Source organism: Xenopus laevis, chromosome 2L (assembly GCF_017654675.1).
Source record: "Xenopus laevis strain J_2021 chromosome 2L, Xenopus_laevis_v10.1, whole genome shotgun sequence".
NCBI classification, from domain to species: domain Eukaryota; kingdom Metazoa; phylum Chordata; class Amphibia; order Anura; family Pipidae; genus Xenopus; species Xenopus laevis.
This window is the reverse complement of record NC_054373.1, coordinates 99,078,649-99,100,158: the sequence shown is the minus strand read 5'-3', so window position 1 is coordinate 99,100,158 and position 21,510 is coordinate 99,078,649. Positions and strand designations below refer to the sequence as shown.

Sequence of the window (21,510 nt, the reverse complement as noted above, 5' to 3'; positions counted from 1 at the left end):
AATGTTGCAATTGCAAAGTTGTTTTTGTGCACCAAAATATTTAGTGAAACTTTAGAGCAGGTATTAATGCTTACCTTTGCTCAGCAATATAAGCATGGGACCTGTTATCCGGAAAGCTCCAAATTACAGAAATGGTGTCTCTCATAGACCCCATTTTATCCAAATAATCCAAATTTTTAAGAATGATTTTCTTTTTCTCTGTAAAAATAAAACAGTACCTTGTACTTGATCCAAACTAAGATATAATTAATCCTTGTTGGAAACAACACCAGACGTTTGGGTTTATTTAATGTGTAAATGATTTTCTAGTGGACTTAAAGCACGAAGATCCGAATTACAGAAAGATCCGTTATTCGGAAAACTCCAGATCCCGGGCATTCTGGATAATAGATCCCATACCTGTAATGAAATATTCAATAACAAATGATTTTACATTGCAAGCAGCACTAAACATTTACAAAAATGTAATTTTAAACATTGCTTGCAATTTTAATTACATTCCCCCTTATATGTTTTTAACAGATTTAAGGTATGGTGATCCAAATTACAGAGATATCCCTTATCCAGAAGCCCCACTGATCCAAAGTATTCAGGATAACAGATCCCATATTTGTACAGTGAAAACTTGGCAAGACACAACTTCTCATGTATTTCTAATACCATACGTTGCCATTTCAGATACATAACACTATGAGGCAGCAAAACACCATTAGTTCAGAGTCAGATCTGCTATTTTTAGATTGGCTAAAAGGAGGCCGTGCCCAGAGCAAAAGGAAGTGTAGGAAGTATCAAAACAAGATTCACAGAAGTCGTATTTGTTGGGATAGTAACTGTGTTTTGATTGTGTTTTCCAGGTAAGAATCCTTCTTCTTTACTAGCATATATCCTGATACAGCAAAGGTTTATGGTTTATTTTACTTTAAAACAGTTATACTGCTGAATATTATGTATGTATAAATCAGTGAGTAGCACTTTAGTCTATAGTGCAGATGGATTGGTTATTAGCAGAGGAAGCAGCAATATTCTGGTTTGTGGATATGACAATAATAGACGAATACATAATTTCACCTGTTGATTTGGGATCTGCACAGCCTCTAAACCTGATTTCAAGTAATTTATGTCTGAACTGTTAGCTTTACTAGCCAGGGAACTCCTTCCTAGCCCATTGTAACACATGAAACTTACATTTTGTAACTATATACTGTATATTCATATTTATTTATTGCAAAATGTGTTTTCCCTGTATGTGTTATGTGTATGTGTTATGTTATGATGTTATGTACATTGCTGCAAATACAAGTAGTGGCATATAAAGAAAGTTAGACATACAAACCAATAACTCATCATCCATGATCATCCACTGGCAGCTGAGCCATGCTGGGAGCACTAGTTAACACTTAACACTGTAATATTGTAAGGAAATCTTACCTGGCGTACCAAGATGGCAAACGAGGCGCCGGCGTCGGATTGGTCGCCGGCGCCGAAGCATCAGCATCAGAATGGACTCTAGCGTCGAAATGCGTGAGGATGCCAGCGTCATGACGCCACTGCGTCTAATTTTGGCGCCAAAGGAGGCCTATAAAAGACGCTGAGACATTGCTCACATTGCCCTACAATAGGTTCTTCATTCTGAGTTCCTGGGTGCGCTTCTACTGTTATTGTCTTGACCTTTTGTGTATTGATCCTTGCCTGTTCCTGTTTACCGAACTTTTGCTGCCTGAACCGACCTTATTGCCTGGACTTGACCACTCTCTTTCTTAATCCTTGCCTGTACCACGATCTGTTAGACTGGTGCTTCCTCCTTGGTCTGTTACTCTGTCTGAGCCTTTGGGCCCCTTACTAACTATAAAACTATAATAAATAAATAATGAAAACCAATTGAAAAGTTGCTTAGAATTGGCCGTTCTCTAACATAATAAAAGTTACCTTTAAGATGAACCACCCCTTTAAGGATGCAATAAATACAGTATTTTCTTTTCTATCAAGTATCAGAATAATTGTGTTACACTTTCTAAAGCATGTACACAACAACATTTGTTTATTTGACAATGTTTTCCTAATGCTGCTACCTTTCCAACGAAACTGATGGGACCAATTGAGGTCTTGGACCAACAACTGGTTCACATGGGGGAATTTTGAGACCCATTTGCCCCTGACCAAAGATGTCTGTACAGTACTCAGTAAAGGAAATATGGCCAGGCTTATTTTGATCAAGGAAGTGGAAAGAAAATGCATAGACAGCTGATGCTCTTGACCTTCAAGATAGCTGCTGAGCTGATGCCTACCTTGCAGTATAAAACTATAAAATCCAGATACTATCTTTATCAGATAAAGGTAAAAATAGAAAATTGCTGTAAATTGCAAAAGTTCTCAGTGGACCACTTTGACTACATCAATGTATTTTTAGATCCCTTTAAAAATATCAACAATAATACCATTACAACAGGTTATTTATCAAATTAATCGTGTTGTGACTTTATTGCTGTTAACAAAATAGAATCTGAGATAAATATACATTAGGTCAAATGTCCTTCTATGCAGTTTTAATTTAGAACAGAATTATTAAATCAAATTTCCGATTGGCAGCTACAAGCTGCAATTGAATTAAGCAAAAGGGCATTCATCTCAAATGCACAAATAATGCCTAAGGATAGAGGTGGTCAGTAGATACAATATAGCATTTGTAGTAGCAAAAAAACAAGTATTATGCATAATACACTGCTTGCACAGATGGGCACACTATTTTGTACGTTTCTTAAAATTGCCCACAAAAGTACATTTGTACAGCCTTTCATAAATTAGAGCACCATTGCTCCTGCTGCGACTTGTAACTCAGCAACACAGAGGAGACTGCCTTTACTCTAATTTTGTGTAACACTGTATATCTAACTACAAAAAAGAATGGTTGTGGGTGCACACCTGAGGCCAATTTCAAAAAGTCTAATTGGCGGGGGAGGATTTAGCACACAGTTTGAAACCAAGGCATAGGAGTTGTTCACATAAAGTAATGCTATTAAGAAGAGAGGTAAGATACCTATTTTACTATGATTAAAGGTAAACAAGTTAGGGACCACCGTGTGGGGTTTACCTTGACGTGGTATGGTGGCTTATCAATTTTATGATCATAACTTTGTAACTAAAAAACCCTGTTTCAAAACTATATGCACTAGCATTTTTACTTAAATCATTGAGACAGGGAATTAGACTTTTTGAAATTGGCCTCAGGTGTGCACCCACAACCATTCTTTTTTGTATTTGCTGGGAGCTATGGCTAAGCTCCATGTGGTTTGTTGCACCCTCATACCCACCCTTTTAGATTTTTGGTGGTCCTATTGTCCCTTTAATTTTTTTGCTTTGGTTTGTGCAATCACTCTCCCTTAAAAGCCGAAAATGCTAGCGGCATGGGAGGATCTAGCCTGAAGGCAGTCTCTCCCATTTAAAAGCCGCATAGCAGTTGGCGGGGGAGGATTTAGCACACAGTTTGAAACCAAGGCATAGGAGTTGTTCACATAAATTAATGCTATTAAGAAGAGAAATACCTATTTTACTATGATTAAAGGTAAACAAGTTAGGGACCACCGTATGGGGTTTACCTTGACGTGGTATGGTGGCTTATCAATTTGATGATCATAACTTTGTAACTAAAAAACCCTGTTTCAAAACTATATGCACTAGCATTTTTACTTGAATCATTGAGACAGGGAATTAGACTTTTTGAAATTGGCCTCAGGTGTGCACCCACAACCATTCTTTACTGTATATCTAACTACCCTTAAATTTGTGCTTTGGATTACCAAGTAGTTAACAATGTTTTTGCACTTTGTTTCATATTTCTCCGCAGCTTTAATAGGCTCTCCTTTTCTTCTCTCTCTCTCATTACAGGATGTTGCAGTTTTTAGAAGATTTTCTGGACTCCCTAAATATAAGTCACACATCTTTCCGAGTTTATATTTTTGCTGCTGTTATTCTCATGTTCTCACTTATTATTTGTCAAGTCGTTTTAAAGATGGCAGCATTCATTTATGCTTACATCATCAATGCCAGACGCCTGCGTTGTTTTCCAGAGCCGCCAAGACGTAGCTGGCTTTTAGGACATTTGGGAATGGTAAGAATGCTGAAGTCAGTGATGCAGAGAAAACACAAGTTTATTTATCACATAAAATGTTAAACCCTGCTTTAGGTCAAGGATGATCAACATTATAAGGATTAACCTCACGTTTAGAAGCTATAATTGCTTAAAGGCTGGCAACCCCCCCCCGCTTCGGTAATCTTCAGAATGAGCCCGTCGCTTCGACAATTTTCGCGAGTTTGGCTAGAAAATTGCTCCAATTGCGCATGTGCCGCTTCGCCGGTCTCATTACGAAGATTACCGAAGAGAAGAAGATGGCGCCTGTGAATTCCGCTGGACAGAATCTGCACGGAGCGGTAAGAGTTAGGGGCATTTGCCCAGGGAAGCAGCTATTCTGGGGGGAGGGGGGGTCTATGTAGATAGGGGGGGTAGGTTTTTTTTATTAAGGGTTTGTTTCTCCTTTAAGGTCACCGTACACACTACAATTACAATCTTACCCACAATTTTTGGACATACAAAAGGTCTTTCGTCCCACTCTACTAAGGTTAAGAGCTGATTCAGCATTAATGTTAGGAGGTTTGGGCACTATCAAAATGTTTAGTCCTGTCCAATCGACAAGACAACCTTTATCCAAGGCTTTTTACCAATATCGTTCTCCTTGTCTCTCACCACACAGATTATTGTAAGAAAAATCTTTCTTACGATAAATATTGGTGGATGTATGGCCACCTTTAGAGCTATGCTTTTCAATCTTTCTGAAAATATGACCTTAAAGGCAAATTTGAAAGCATACTCTATCAGACACTGATGGTAGAGTGCTGTTTTTTTTAACTTCATGGTTCCACAGTAATGGCCAAACTAGGTTGCTATTAAGAGCATATGATAAATCCTTTGGTACTAATTACTGAAAAATGTTGCAGATTTTCTTTACAATTGCTAGTAATTTAATTATAGTACTCATGAGACTTTACAGTTATAAAGACTGGCTGCCACCGTCAGAACTACCATATTAGGTTTACATTGATGTTGGCATGGTGGCTTAACAATTTTATGATAATAAACTTGTAAGTAAAATACCGTAAATTGGACAATGCAAACTGGGTGGCAGCTCCTACCATATACACAAAATGGGAATAAACAGCTATTTTAGAAAGGTGTGGAAAGACTCAGCTTCCCAAAAAGAGACAAAGTACCTCTTTGCAGTATAAAAGTTAGATTTTCCCTATAGTAAACTGTCTTGTTTGGGTTTAAGCCCACCCTTTTAGCCCAACATTTGGTGGAGATCATTATGTGATAATGTAGGCATAACATTCATTAATGTCTAGTTCCAGTGATATGAAACACAGGGAATAAGCATTCTTTCCCATATTTCACCCAAATTTTCCTTAGGTTTGGTCCTAATATTCAATACATTAAGCCCCCCTGCAAATGGGTCCATCCCGCAGTTTGGAAACCACTATACTGAGCAGTTCCAAGCATTGTGACCCTCATTTAAATAGATGCTAATTTTCTTTGACTTTTAACCCTTACCAACAACAGCAACCATGAAATAAATGTAGTTTTGCTTATGATCATGCTTATGATTAATGTTGTGTAACCTGACATTTCTGCCTGGGATAAATAGTAATTTGGGGTTCACATAACTGGGATTGGATCAGGTTATGCATAGCAGCTTCAGGTCAGCTATTGCAGTAATGTTGCAATGCTTTGCTGCATTCTATTCTTTACTATATAATTATGTATTAAGCGAGGAGCCACAATGAACGGAACAACCCTACAAAATTTGAGTTAGATAGCACTGATTCACTTCTGCTTTATGCTCCATCTATTTTCTGTGCTCTACCTTGGAGTAACAGGAAATAAGTCTTACAAAGTTAGATAAATTATAATTTACAATAAAAGTTCAAATTAACCTCAGAAGCATATTGTTCCAACGAATGGGCTGAGTTTCTACAATGTCAAATATCCCCTTCAGATTTGGTGAAGTCTATTTGTAATTACAATAAATTAATTTTGGCAGAGAGTTGGAGGATACAACATTTTAAGTTAGTTCACTAAGGCTATGGGAAAAATTTTTCTAAAGGTATCTTTTCTAGTCCTGTATCATACTGTCCCAAGTGTGATGAGTATAATGTGTCCCTTTTTCACTATCTATGGACTTGTCCAAAGATCAGTATATTTTGGAAGGAAGTTACCAGTTTTCTAAACATTAATCTGAAAATAAAAATTAAATTATCTCCAGGTTTTGCTTTGTTGCTTCTAGATGATAGTAGGCTCTCTTCAAATTTTAATATAGAATTTAAAGAAAATAAAATATTGACAATTTTATTTTTGGCTGCCTCCAGAAAGGCTTTATTTAACTGTTGGCTACAAAATGAGTCTCCCTCATTGACAGACACAATGGCTTATATACAGTAGCCTTATATGAACCAGCTTAGTTGGCAGGAAGCTCTATTAGTAAAAACTAAAGGAAATAACTCCAAAGAATCATTTAGACTTATATGGTCTCCTTACTTTGAGTTCTGTGACTCCAATACCAGAAGTCAAATATCTCAGTTTCTTCAATTGTAAAATGTTCATGGGGGGGGGGGGTTATCTGACATTCCCAAGACAATGGGCTTTTTCTTTCTTCTTTTTCTTTTAAGAATGTCTATGCGTCCACTGGCTTAGTTAGTGATAGTTAGTTCTTGTTAGTTTCTATTTTATTTTACATATTACTTCATTGTAAGTTATACATTCTATATAATATGTCATTGTATTAATCTTCTTATTCTGCATACTATTTGTTATTATATTGATTTTTAGGGTTTATTGTGAAATAAAATATTTCAAATTGGAAACATATTGCTTCTTTATCCTGGCTTGATTGTGCCTTTAACATCATATAGTATCCCCAGATCTGTGCTTTGCTATAACCAGTCTGTCTGCCTGTCATTGTTTGCAGTTCTTGCCAACAGAGGAGGGCCTTATGGAAGTGAGTGAGGCCATCTCTAAATATCATAGAACGATTCTGACATGGCTGGGACCCATCCCTGCGGTATCACTGATTCACCCAGACACAGTTAAACCGATAGTTTCAGCTTCAGGTACAGTAAAAGTGAGTTTAATAAACACGGCATTCAAACTGTGTATCAGTCCAAATGTAGGCTCATGTGGAGTTGCTTTTAATTTTAATAGATTTTAGTGACAAATGTGTTAAACTGAATGATTTGCCAAAAGGACAGGGTAATGTGTTGTATTTACCACAATCCTTTTTAATTAATTTCAGATGCAATGGTGGTGCTGGTTCTCCGTTGACCAGACAAGGTCCCTTAACAACATCGATTTTTGTATACGGATCTGCACTCACTCAATTTTCTGCAGTATTTTTTATTATATTATCACCAAAACAGTATCAACGTTTCAAGCGGTTTCACCCTCCCTTCATCAGGATACAATCACATGTGCACCAATCACCTTTATAATCATATTTAATCATGTTGTGTAATTTATGCATGTAGCTATTTTTCCAGTATTAATGAAACTCTGGTGAACTAGAAGATGTTGTGATATATGTCCTTGAAAGACTTTAAAATTACAAATTGACTTATACTCGTTTTGGATTTGGAGTCATGCAAGGGTTAAAAAATTCCTTTTCACTGTGAACACTGGAAGGTGAGTGAAGAGCAGGGGTTATGATTATAAAGGTGATTGGTGCACATGTGATTGTATCCTGATGAAGGGAGGGTGAACCCCCCTGAAACATTGATACTGTTTTGTTGATAATATAATAGAACATACTGCAGAAAATTGAGTGCGGATCTATATACAAAAAATTGCTGTTAAACTGAATGATCAAATCACTACATTTCTAAAGAATAGGCACATTGCTCAGTGAAATCTCATGCCTTCTTCTGGTATTTTGACCCTGAACAGATCTGTATCTGATTGTGATTTCTGCAGGATATCTACCCATACTATACGGCAGGCTATAGTACCAGAATCCTGTGCAATAAAAACAACTCTGTAAGGAAAGCTTGTTAATATTTTACAGTACAATCAGCATTTATAGGAGAATAGTAAAGGAAATAGTTACAATAAATCTAACATAAAGTAGTGTCAAAGTTCTCACCAGATCCAATAATCAGATGAGATGCAGATGAGATATTTACTTTCAAACAGTACATACACACACACAATTTTGATACTAGGCGCAGGGGTGCTTCAGGCTGCAGCGCCCCACTAGGTACCAGGGGCAGCAAAAATGCTGCTCCTGGTACTCGAAGAGCAAATTTCCAGGGGAGGGGGGGCAGCAAGCCTCAGGCAGCGGATGGGCCAGGATCGCCCCTGACCAAGCGCTGTACATTGCTTGTCTTGTCAATTACAATGCATAAGAGATCATTTACAATAGCAAGTGCTGTTGTTCTGTATTTTTCCACACATTCAGGGGCAGATTTACTTAGGGTCGAATATCGAGGGTTAATTAAACCTCGATATTCGACTGTCGAAGTTAAATCCTTCGACTTCGAATATCAAAGTCGAAGGATTTTGCGCTATTCGTTCGATTGAACAATTCGAAGGATTCTAATCCATCGATCGATTGAACGATTTTTCTTCGACCTAAAAATGCTTAGGAAGCCTATGGGGACCTTCCCCATAGGCTAACATTGACCTCGGTAGCTTTTAGGTGGCGAACTAGTTTTTTCTTAAAGAGACGGTACTTCAACTATCGAATGGTCGAATAGTTGAACGATTTTTAGTTTGAATCGTTCGATTCAAAGTCGTAGTCGAAGGTTGAAGTAGCCCATTCGATGGTCGAAGTAGCCAAAAAAAAACATTCGAAATTCAACGTTTTTTTCCTCTATTCCTTCACTCGAGCTAAGTAAATGGGCCCCTCAGTTGCATACTCTTTGCACTTCCTTATCCTTCCTTCCGGATTCACATATTGACTTAGGGAAACTCTGGAGCTAGCACCAGCTCCAAACCAAGCAGTAACTCTAGGGTTCTGCATCAATAGGTACAGCACAGTTGCACAAAAAAGATCAGGACACATACTACTTGCATAGTAAACGCAGGAAATTATGTCAAGCAGACTTTAGCACAATTTTGTCACTGCAACGAAATGTGAGAACATGGAAATTGCACTTTGCTCACTGTACTTGCTGTGATGTAAATAACCCTCAGAGGGTTATTTATCAAATGTTGATTTGTGTTATCCACAAAAAAAATTTTCAAGGGTATTTTTTAGTGAAAAATAGATTTTTCGGGTTAAAAAAAAACTTGATTTTTTTCAAGGTTTTTTTTTTTTAAAAACTTACATTTTTGTAGGTTTATTATACCCCAAACCTGGCAATAGCTTGAATCCAAAAAATAAAAACATCTAAAACCTATAGAGGTCATGTAGGAGTCAATGGCAGAGATCCCTTGAACCATTTGAAGATGTTAATAACCTTCATGATCAAGTTTTTTTCACTGGGTTTCGCTTGAAAATCCAATTTGAGCGATTCAAGTTTTTTTTCTGGTGAAATCTCAATCAAATTGAGTATTCAAATTTTTTGCATCGACTACACTGATTCGAGTTTTTTACATTCAAGTTTTTTCTTAAATTAGAAACCATTCGAGTTGTGAGTTCATTCGAGGTCTAAAAAAGCTCACAAAGACTTTTGATAAATAACCCCCTTATAGTCTTCTTAAAGGAGCAGGAAAGGCTTGGTGCACTTGGGGGTACCAAATGTTAGGCACCCCCAAGTGATTGTATTGCACCAAGCTTTTCCTTTTCCTTTAAACCATAGAGCTTGCTGATTATTATTCCATGATGTTTATCTTTGTCCAGTCTCTATACGTACTACAAATTACCTTTTTCTTATGCAATGATCTAATGGTTTAAGGAATCATGTAAAAGCAGAGAATGTACTGAAATTGTTACAAACTACCCTATCTAAATGGACTAACCCATCCACAATTCACATTCCTCCAACGGGAGATTTTATTAAATTATGCCACAAATAAATTACAAAGTATTAACCAAATTTACATATTTGTTATTTTAGTTTGTCAGTTTAACAGTGCTTACGTTACACATAAGTATAAAATAGTCATTCCCTATACTGTTCTAATATTTAAAAAACATGCATGGACATGCCTGTCATACCAAAATACAGATATGGGACCTGTTATCCAGAATGCTTGGGAGCTAGGGTCTTCCAGGGATCTTTCTGTAATTTTAATATCAATACTTTATGGCTACTAAAATATAATTTAAACATTAAAGAAACCCAATAATGTTGTGTTGCCTCCAGTAAGGAATAATTCATTATATTTTAGTTAGGACTGAGTATAATGTAATGTTTTATTATTACAGAGAAAGGAGAAATGATTTTTTAAAATGTGAACTATTGGCTTAAAATGGAGTCTATGGAAGATGGCCGTCCCATAATTCTGAGCTTTCTGGATGAGAGTTCCCTATTCCTGTACCAGCTTGTTTTACTTTGACAAATGTTTAAACTACCAGCTTACTAATGTTTTTTTTTTTGCTGTAATGGGCAAATGTGCCCTTATGCATGCTCAAATGATTACGGTAATCTTTTTTTTAATTTAAGGTATCATTCCCCATAGTGTTACACCATCACGTGTCGTACAGTCTGCTTCTCACTGCCTGTGTTTTGTAGGCAGTTGGAGAGAAGTGGATACACGCTCCTGTGTGTAGCTCCACTGACAGGCACAGTTTCAGCCTGAATGCAGCTATGCAGAGCAAAGATTGGGCCAAAAAAAATGTGAAAGCTTGAATTTTTGAGCCGATCCCTAACTCAGCTAGCTGCACTCAGGTCAGTGCTGTGCCTGGCAGTGGAGCTACACACATGAGTGTATAGGAGCAGATCCACTTATCCATGTCTGCCTAAAAAATGCAGGAGAAGAGAAGTGGACCATATGCCATGTGTGACTGTGTCCTAATGTGATGAAGTTCGGCACTGTGGGGTGAGTTAGGTACCTTACTTTAGGAAATACTATGCTGTGTGCAGAGAAGAAGGCATATGGTTGCTGGCTTTCCTTTTTGTACTTTCGAGGTCCTTCACTACAAAAACCATTGGTTCATATACGGTGCCTTTGTACTGCAGTTCCTCAGGTTATTTACCAATTTTCGGTTTCTTTGAGGCAATATCATTTTAAGCACAAGTTACGTACATAAACTTTAAAGTAAACGTGAACTATATACAGTGATTAATGTTTTGGTTCCTCAGCCCATCTATATAACCTTACTGGTGTCTTTATGTAATGAACTCACTAACTCCATCTTACTGTGAATAAAGGGAACAGGTTACTGATTAAATATTTTACTAGGAATGTAAGAAAGACACACACAGCACCATAATTAGTTTAAAAAGAATCCTACTACTTATTATCTTTGTGAATGGCATACTCATAAAATGTACCAATCCTCCAACCAAAAACATTTTTATCTTGTTTGCCTTATAGCTGCCATTGCTCCTAAAGATGAATTGTTCTATGGTTTCCTCAGACCCTGGCTAGGTGAGTACGTTTTTTGAAATTTTAAGGGTGCAAACCTTGTACTTACAACATGCTTTGTGGAAGGGGCAGAGCACAGATATGCCCTGGACTCTAGTAATTGTTAAATGAGCATTAATGAGCATTGTGCTTCTGCTGCGTGATATTCTTACTCATCTCCAGTTTGCCACAACTTTGATATCCTGGCTTTCTGATATCCCTTCTAGTACTGTCTTAAACTGAATGTAAACCAAAAAATAACGTTTTCCCTAATGAAAGGCAATTTCTTAAAAGCAGTATCTGTCTGCCGCTACTTCTGTGCACTGGCGGTTCAAACATTGTAGCAGAAGTCAGCCTATAACAGACCTTTTAAAGAAGCATATAATATATTGCAAGTCTTGGTTGGAGCACAGCTGACAGGAGTTAGACCCAGGAGTGCAGACAGAATACTGTTTTTTATATAACTAATAACTTTTAAAACACTACAATTTTGAAAATGATGTTTATTATTTTTTTTTGTCTTGCAACAAGCAACATTTTGTGGTTTATGTTACATTTAAATGCCAACATTTTCTTTTGCTGTTAGTTTCCTGAACTGGGTTATCCTCAAAATTTAGATATAAATATCCTAAAGTTAGCAATACTAAGCTTGTTTCAGTTACCGAGCAACAAGCAACTGGTTCAGTTGTGCACATATAGAGGGGGCCCAGGGAAACAGGGGACCCACAATTTCCTGCAAGAAGGGGATATTGGGGGGGAGCAATGTTACACCCCTGAACAGGTAGTTGCACAGGTTGCCTTTAGCGTATATATATATATATGCCTCAGAAGTTTTCTCTGATGCCCCTTAAATTGGAACCAGTTTCAAAAGTGTTACTCAACTGTGGGTTAACACAATGTTACTGGACTAGAATTCTACAGAGGCTTTAGCAGCACTAAATCAGTAAAACAATATCATGCTGGCTAAACGTATTCTCCTGGTTGTTGACACGTGCTTCTCCTTCTGTAGATTGTCACACAGGCTAATGTAACATTGAGCATATTCTCCAACAGCTGAGAAATGCCTATTGCTGCCTAATACCACTTACCATATACTTTAATGACAGCTGTTATTCAATGTTCACACAAAAATGGTACACAAATGCAAGTGTCCAATGCTGGTCTGATATCTGCCCATTTGCACATGCGGACACATGGTTAGCATTAAATGACAGGCAGCAAGGACATTAGTGGATGGTCATAGCTGTTTCTTCCCTAAGTGGACAAACAAAAACAAGGATCCACTCATTGTGACATTAGCCTAATGGCTTATTTCCTCTTCTCTCTATTGTGTACCCTGTAAACAAAGCCAAAGGTTAGGAATTCTCCAAATAAAATTCTTCAAACCCCCAAAGAACAAACCTCAGCATTTGATCATCTTCCTTTGCCTGGTGTCAGAGAACAGTTGCAGGTCTCCAACTACAGAACATTTAGTTGATTGGACACCTTACATATATTCCATAAATAAATAGTGAAATAACATATAATGATATAAATAATGCTCTGGAATACACTTACACAGATTCCCTGGAAATACAACATTCTCCAGTTTTCAGCTTCTATGTGTTAGTCATTATGACTACTATTGCTACAAAAAGTCTGTTATGTTTAGTTGCCCTTCCCCTACTGAGAACAAAGTAGGCCTATGCTGCTGGTCACAGGACGCACTTCATTCTACAATGGTGAAAAAACATTAAAGGAAAACTGTACCCCCCAAACAATGTAGGTCTCTATAAAAAGATATTGCATAAAACAGCTCATATGTAAAACCCTGCTTCATGTAAATAAACCATTTTCATAATAATATACTTTTCTAGTAGTATGTGCCATTGAGTAATCATAAATAAAAAATTGCCATTATAAAAAATAAGGGCCACCCCCTGGGATTGTATTCATTTTGAACGTATAGTTTTCCTTTAAGCAATTTCCAGTCCTACAGCAAGAATATAACCTTCCTTCTAGGATGTTGTTTCGCTACCTTTAACTTAAACACGCTTTACAATCGCAATTTCCTGATAGACCAATACTAACCAAAGAAACAACATTGGAAAAGTACCTACTCAAATCAGGCCTGAAAAAACACTATCACTCTACTATACAATTCTTTTGCAGGCAGGTCCTGATCCTTTGGACAAGCCTAAACAAAAATGGTTAAGCTATAAATGCGTTTGCTGGGATTGATCAAGTGCTTACAATTAAATAAAAATTGATTTAAAGAATAAAAATGCCACTGTATTTTAAAAATTTTTATTAAGTGTAACATGAATTTTTAGTTAATGAATTACAAGTTTATTAAATGGAATGAAATTCATAAAGCACATGGAGTACTGATGTGAATAAACTCTCTCTCTCTCTCTCTCTCTCTCTCTCTATAATATTGTTTACCTACTTGGTACTGTAGACTGCCTTTCAAGCTCACAATCCAAGATCTCTATCATATTCACTTCAATTCAATTCCTCAGTGATATTACAATGTAAGGTCCCTATCACATTTCCATCAGTCTCTGCCCAGTGAGCTTACAATTTAAGGTCAATAAAATTATATTATGCCAAAAAATCAATATTACTTCACTGGAAATCTATGACCACCCCCTTGCTCAATTTTTGGAAAAGACTAATCAATGATTCTTTACCTAAACAGAAACGTACACTTGTAGCCAGAGGCTACAAAGTTTAACACAGTGTGGGGTACCTGGGTAGCAGTGCAAAGATAATAAGGTGGTGTATAGATACTCAAACATATAGACGTGTAACCCCACCTGTTATAGCCCTTGAGAATCTTTCTCCTTCCTTTCCTTTGTTTCTCTTTCCTTTCTAAGGTTGTATAACTTGTAATGTTGTTTGTGTTTATTATGAAAACTCAAAAAATAAAATAAAATCTTTTAAAAAAAACAATGGTGAAAAAAAAAATCAATGATCTTGTTACAGTCAAGTTGCATCTGGCTGTAACTGTTTGTTTCTCTCTGATATTTGTGACAATTTTGTTTACATTAAATGTATTTTTAGGGGATGGACTGTTGCTTAGCCGTGGGGAGAAATGGATGCGGCACCGGCGTCTTCTGACACCTGCCTTCCATTTTGACATCCTTAAATACTATGTGAAGATTTTTAATCAGAGCTCAGATATCATGCATGTAAGTTCCCTTTTGGGATTGTGTTGCATTTTGTGAGATTTTTGTTGTCCTATAACAATGTGGTTCACTAACAGTTTTCAAAAGTTTGCCAAAAAGCCTTTCCTTGCATTCAAAGCAACTGGCTGCTTAGCTCCACCGTCCTTTTTGTGCCATGTTCTTTGCTGAGTTTTTGGATTTGTTCATATAAAGCCTAACCCACAAGATAATTGATTGTTATGTTTAAGTTAGGAGGATTTGTTTCACTAAATTTTAAATAATACCCATCTTTTTAAGGTAGAAGGCACACCTATATAATATATATTCAAACCATAATGTAAATGTTGCCAGTTATAATCAAACAGCCTGAAAACACTTGCGTGCATTTTTAAATAATTCGCCATTTGTGTGTAGTGACAGGTGGATGGCCACTGATGTGTAGCAGGCAGTTCATTCCTTTAACAAAATGTTATCCCTCACTGAAAGTTCTGACGTGTCAGATTAAAATGTCTGCAGTATTAACATTTAAAACAGTGGGAGGAAAACATGTTTAACAAAGTTTAACATACTTGCTAGGGTATCTTATTAAAAGGGGATGGAATAAACAGCTACCTTACAGTAAGGTATGGTCCAGATGTGGTTTTGTTACCATTCCTGCTTTGAATCATGACTCACTCACATGGTTGATGCTGACAGTGACAGGTCGGGGCATCTCGGAAATACCCAAAGTAAGTCTATTGTAAAACGTCTTTTACCAAAAGTGCATTATCTATTTTGTTTTTACAGGCAAAGTGGAGGAGGTTGGCAGTAGAGGGCCCTATGTCTCTTGATATGTTTGAACATATCAGCCTGATGACCTTGGATACACTTCTTAAATGTACTTTCAGCTATGACAGTGACTGCCAAGAGTAAGGCTTAAGGCTTATTACTTGCAGGATGTAGAAGAATTTGGCACAAGGTGGAGAGCTCATCGTTTTGAGGTGCAGGGAAGCTCTATATGTAACACTTGCCATAGGAGCTATTCTGTACCTTGTGGCCCCTGGCATACCCTGGACTGCTCACCTGCAAGACACATATATTATAGATTATTCTCAAAGATGCCCATGTGTCACACACCACTCACCTTCCCAAAATGCAATCCTTCCAATCAGAGCTCCACATTTAGAGCAAGGCACAACTGTAGAACAAAGCGCAAAACACAGACTGCGTTTTATCTATTTATGTAAATAACTGGACAAGCAGTTTTATCTATATTTTACATTATTATTAAATGTTTTATTGGTATTCTGTAGAGCCAGATTGAGATACCTTAGAATCTGGTCTGGCAAATAGGAAAAGGACATTACATTAATGGGCAGAGCTGCCAGTGAAAAGAGTAACTGAGCCAATAAGCATCAGAATTGGTGGAATTGATATTCAATTAATTAAACATACAGTACATTTTTTTATAACCAAATATATACATAGTCAGCAATTGTCATCCCCTTAGATGTTATAACAGTATAGTGGGTAACTGGGGTCCTTTCTCCTGCTTTAAGGGAAAATTAAAGTAGTTGTTCACCTTTAAACTAATTTTATTCAGCAGCTCTCCAGATTGCAATTTCAGCAATATGGTTGCTAGGGACCAAATTACCCTAGCAACCATGCATTGGTATGAATAAGAGACTAGAATAGGAACAGGAGAAGGTCTGACTAGAATGATAAATAATAAAAAGTAGCAATAAGAATAAATGTGTAGCCTTACAGAGCATTTGTTTTATACATGGGGTCAATGACCCCAATTTGAAAGCTGGAATGAGTCAGAAGAAGACAGCAAATAATTAAAAAAATATGAAATGAAGGCCAATTGAAATATTGCTTAGAATTAGGCATTCTATAAAATACTAAAAGTTAATTTAAAGGTGAACCACCTCTTTAATGGGGGGAGGGGGCAGTAGGCCTATGATAATGGGTATTGTAATAAGAGGTGAAGATTTTGTTCTGGCAAGTCCCATTTACTGATCTGTTTGCATTACCTATATCTTGTGTTGTAATCAAAATCTTTTGCACTGCAGGAAGCCAAGTGATTATATTGCTGCTATTTATGAACTGACTTCGCTAGTGGTGAAGCGCGAGAACTGCTTGCCCCATCATTTTGATTTTATCTACCACCTCTCCTCTGATGGAAGAAAATTCCACCAGGCTTGCAAAAAAGTACATGAATTCACTGCAGGAGTGGTAGAGCAGAGAAAGAAGGCATTGCAAGAGAAGGGGATGGAGGAATGGATTAAGTCTAAACAAGGCAAAACCAAGGATTTCATTGATATTCTATTGCTGTCAAAGGTCAGTTCCCACAGTACTGGTCAGACAGGCCTGTCAAAGGGCCCCATACATGGACCAAATAAGCTGTCAACTCAGTCTGGAACAAAATGCCAAACATTATTGGCCTGTGTATGGCCATCTTAAAGATGTGATTTCAAGTATGTGTGGCCGATATTCTTATCTTACTATGATCTATATTACATGAATATAGGTTATAGGGTAGAACTTTTGATATGAAGCATAACAAAAGTGGTGTAAAGGTGATACCTTTATTGGCTTACTAAAATGATAATCAAGGCAAGTTTTCAGAACATAGCAGTTCCTTCTTCAAAGCTGAGTACAAAGAAGCAATGCTGGTACTTACAAATATACAGTATTTTGTTTACAAAAAACTGTGAGGGACAAAAGGAGAAACAACACATAAGCATAATTTGTATTGCAAGCAGGGACAGACTTATAGAGAGGTGGGTTATGCAAAGTAGTCCAGACCAGGCACAAATTAGACCTAAGGTGTAAAGCAGATAACAGATTCCTGTACAGGTATGGGATCCGTTATCCGGAAAACCATTATCCAGAAAGTTCCAAATTACGGAAAGGCCATAGACTCCATTATAATCAAATAATCCAAATTTTAAAAAATGATTTCCTTTTTCTCTGTAATAATAAAACAGTACCTTGTATGCGATCCCAACAAAGGTGTAATTAATCCTTATTGGAAGCAGAACCAGCCTATTGGGTTTATTTAATGTTTACATGATTTTCTAGTTGACTTACTAGTAGACTTATCAGGAAAGGCCCAGGCCCCAAGCATTCTGGATAATAGGTCCCATACCTGTAGTAGTTTTGTTATCTCCGCAGGAAGACCAAGACCGCAACATACACAGACCCACCAGCAGGGCCGGATTTACATTGTGGGCGCCCCTAGGCCCACTACCGTTCATCGCCCCTGTCCTCTCCAGGGGGACAGGAGCAATGGGGATTGGTGCACGGGAAATTAAAAAAATTATTGTATCTCCAGCGCATCCCCAGTGTTTCTGAACCAATGTGGGTGTGGTTGGGCAGCATGCCGCTCCCCTTAAATTCTGCTGCCCTAGGCCCGGGCCTAGGTGGCCTTTCCACAAATCCGGGCCTGCCCACCAGGGTCCCTAGAAACAAACTGCTAAAATACAAACAAAAAAGAGAAACAGATCGGGTGCCACTTGTCACAACCTACAACCCACAGCTAAAGGCCCTTAGAAAAATAGCCAGAGAGTTACAAGGCACACTACAAAAAGACACAAGACTACATACTATATTTCCTGATCTACCTATTCTGGCATTTAGACAACCCCAAACCTAAGGAAACTCATTATAAGAAGTTCACGTTCAGGACCCACAAGCAATAGGACCCACCCATGTGGAAGAAAGAGATGTAAGACATGCCCACACATCCTCTCCACAGACAGAATACCAATTCCTGGCACAATAGAGGGATACTCTGTACACAGCCACTACACTTGCTCATCCAGCAATGTGGTTTATGCAATAACATGCACAAAGTGTCCAACAAGAGGCATTTACATTGGAGAAACTGGACAAAGCCTCAGAAAAAGGACCAATCACCATCGGTTCATAATGAAAAATTGGACACACCAGTAGGAAAACATTTTAATAGCCCCAACCACAGTCTGGATGACTTCCAAATTTCTGTTATCAAAGGCAATTTCAAAACAAAAAATGAATGCAAAGTGTGGGAATACAAATTTATGCAAACCTTTGGGAGTCTGGAGACAGGACTGAATTTAGGCCATGGATTTATGGCTAATTACCAAGACTAGAAATAGATGCATACATTTTTTCTGTGGAGATAAACTACTACAGGAATCTGTTATCTACTTCACACCTTAGGTCTAATTTGTGCCTGGTCTGGGCTACTTTGCATAACCCGCCTCCCTATAAGTCTGTCCCTGCTTGCAATACAAATAATGCTTATGTGTTGTTTCTCCTTTTGTCCCTCACAGTTTTTTAGTAAACAAAATGCTGTATATATGTCAGTGCCAACATTGCTTCTTTGTAATCAGCTTTGAAGAAGGAACTGCTATGTTCTGAAAACTTGCTGTGATTATCATCTTAGTTAGCCAATAAAGGTAACTAACTGAGTCTTCAGATTCATTTTTGGAGGTTTGGAATTAGTGCAGAATGGAGGGAGGAAAGGGTTTTTTTGTGCACCCAGTGAAGCTTTATAATTTTTATTTTGGGGGCCACAGGATGAAGATGGAAACCAGTTGTCTGATGAAGATATGAGGGCCGAAGTAGACACATTTATGTTTGAAGGTATGATTACCCGTGTAACCATGCTATGCAGGGAAGGTTTTATTATTGAATAGTGCTGTATAGTCTGCTGTTAATATACTGTATAAATATTAAAGTAAACTGACTGGATGATTTTTTTAAAATTGCATTTTGTGTATTATGACATTAGGATGTGCAAGGTAGAAAGCATCATTGGGCACAAGGTGCAGGAGAGACCTGTACTTGACAACATTGTGCTTTGCACCCTGTGCCAGATATTTAATCAGAGCAAGGTGTAGATTGCAGACTGAATAAATCATTACACTAGATGTGGCTAGTAAGTGCATTGGCCCTACACTTGTGCACCCCTAAGTGCCCAAACATATGTGCCTGGTACAATAAAAAATTAGTCCTTGTGTGTGCAATGCTAGCTAATGTTTAAGTTCTCAAAATTAATTCAAGTGAAGCCACAAGTAAGTACACAGATGATTAATGAGTTATTAATAGCAGCTTCCTGAACTGTGATCCATTGTTAATTTTGCAAATTCTTTAATTATGGATGGGTGGACTGTGGATTAATACACTATATCATAATAAATGTAACTATAGTTTTCAACAACTCAATAAATGTTAATATATTAAAACGATCTAGCTAAAGTGTCTGAACTACATAATTAGTTTCTGTATAGTAAACTTCTACTTAACGCACTGTAGGTCATGACACCACAGCAAGTGGATTATCGTGGATTCTATACAATTTGGCTTGTCACCCTGAATATCAAGAGAAATGTAGAAAGGAGATTACAGAGTTACTGGAAGGGAAAGACACAAAGCATTTGGAGTGGTAGGTGTCAAAGCATGTCAATGATTAGTCTTATAGACAATTTGAAGGGAACCCAATTTATACACCAGGGATGCAACATATTTCAGATTGCTGTGTCACCTGAAACCCTCAGGTGGGAAATAAACCCTTTGTGCCATGGGCCTTTGGCTAATGGGAGAAACATCCATAACTGCCCTGATACTGTCCATGCCAGCTGCCATTTCCTTTAAAGGGGTTGCTCACCTTTGATTTAACTTTTAGTATGATGTAGTGAGTGATATTCTAAGGCAATTTGCAATTGGCTTTCACTTTTTATTTGTGTTTTTTGTTATTTAGCATTTTATTCCATTTTGCAATTCGAGCAATCTAGTTCAAATTACCCTAGCAAGCATGCATTGGTATGATTAAGAGACTGGAATATGAATAGGAGAGGCCCTTAATAGAATGATGAATAATAAAAAGTATCAATAACTATAATCAGTGACCCCCATTTGACAGCTGGAAACGGTGAGATGAAGAAGGCAAGTGATTAAAAACTTTGAAAAAAAGGAAAAATGAAGGCCGATCGAAAAGTTGCTTAGAATACGCCATTCTACAACATACTAAAAGTTAACTTTAAAGTGAACCATCCCTTTAAGGCAACTGCTTTTCCCTGTGCACACAGGGTAGACGTCAGCCCAATATGCAAACTTCAACTTTTTCAGGCCAAAATCCACCCATGAACACAGGGTCAGGCATTTGCCATTAAAGTGAATGGCAAGCAGTAATGACAGTGTTGGGTGTCACAGGCATTTCTCCTTGGGTTGAAGACATCTGAGAATCTAGTGTCTCTGTAACATTACACTTGTGATAGCATCTTATAGTTTGCACCACCCTCACACAAATAGAATATGGACAAGAACACTGGTCTTCTCTGCAGATCATTGAGATATGTTCTTTGCTTAAAGAACTGATATGGTCATGCAATTTGGCCAATATCAACCATGCAGCCTGACTATTTATCAAGTATTCCAGGTTGTGGGGTCATTTCAGTGCATCACCCTGTGATTCTATCAGTCCACAGATGATCAGATATGTTTGAAAATGTTATCTACGATGCACCATATAAGTGAGTGTATAGTGCATTGACAGATGAGGAAGTGGACAGTGTCGGACAGACCCACCAGGATGCCAGGAAAACGCCCGGTGGGCCCAGGTGTCAGTGGGCCCTCATGCTTCTAACTATTTGGCGTATATCATGGTCATTTCCTATTTCTTTTGAGGAAAAAAGAAACTTAATAATGGAACAATAGAGTATAGTAAGTAGATATAAATGACTTGGAGAATAAAGAGGTTAAGTGAGTAGAGGAAGAATAATAGTTTGGAAAGTGGGCCCACGGTCTAAGGTTTTCTGGTGGGCCCCTGGCTTTCCAGTC

At 37.6% G+C, this 21,510-nt stretch overlaps 1 protein-coding gene across 2 annotated transcripts in view; it reads left to right on the top strand.

Annotated features, from left to right (window-relative positions):
* The first annotated feature begins 664 nt into the window (after nucleotides 1-664).
* LOC108708312 (cytochrome P450 4F22) overlaps nucleotides 665-21,510 on the top strand; it is a 27,055-nt gene continuing 6,209 nt past the window's right edge. Inside the window, exons 1-9 of one of the 2 annotated variants that reach the window (XM_018246892.2) lie at nucleotides 665-854; nucleotides 3,883-4,105; nucleotides 7,014-7,155; nucleotides 11,522-11,575; nucleotides 14,597-14,724; nucleotides 15,487-15,608; nucleotides 16,755-17,022; nucleotides 19,248-19,314; nucleotides 19,987-20,116. In XM_018246892.2, the coding sequence (XP_018102381.1) occupies nucleotides 691-854; nucleotides 3,883-4,105; nucleotides 7,014-7,155; nucleotides 11,522-11,575; nucleotides 14,597-14,724; nucleotides 15,487-15,608; nucleotides 16,755-17,022; nucleotides 19,248-19,314; nucleotides 19,987-20,116 (1,298 nt within the window). In that variant the 5' untranslated portion in view covers nucleotides 665-690. Of the gene's footprint in view, nucleotides 855-3,493; nucleotides 3,560-3,882; nucleotides 4,106-7,013; nucleotides 7,156-11,521; nucleotides 11,576-14,596; nucleotides 14,725-15,486; nucleotides 15,609-16,754; nucleotides 17,023-19,247; nucleotides 19,315-19,986; nucleotides 20,117-21,510 lie in introns of those variants that run through there. The other variant, XM_018246893.2, reaches the window with a different exon arrangement.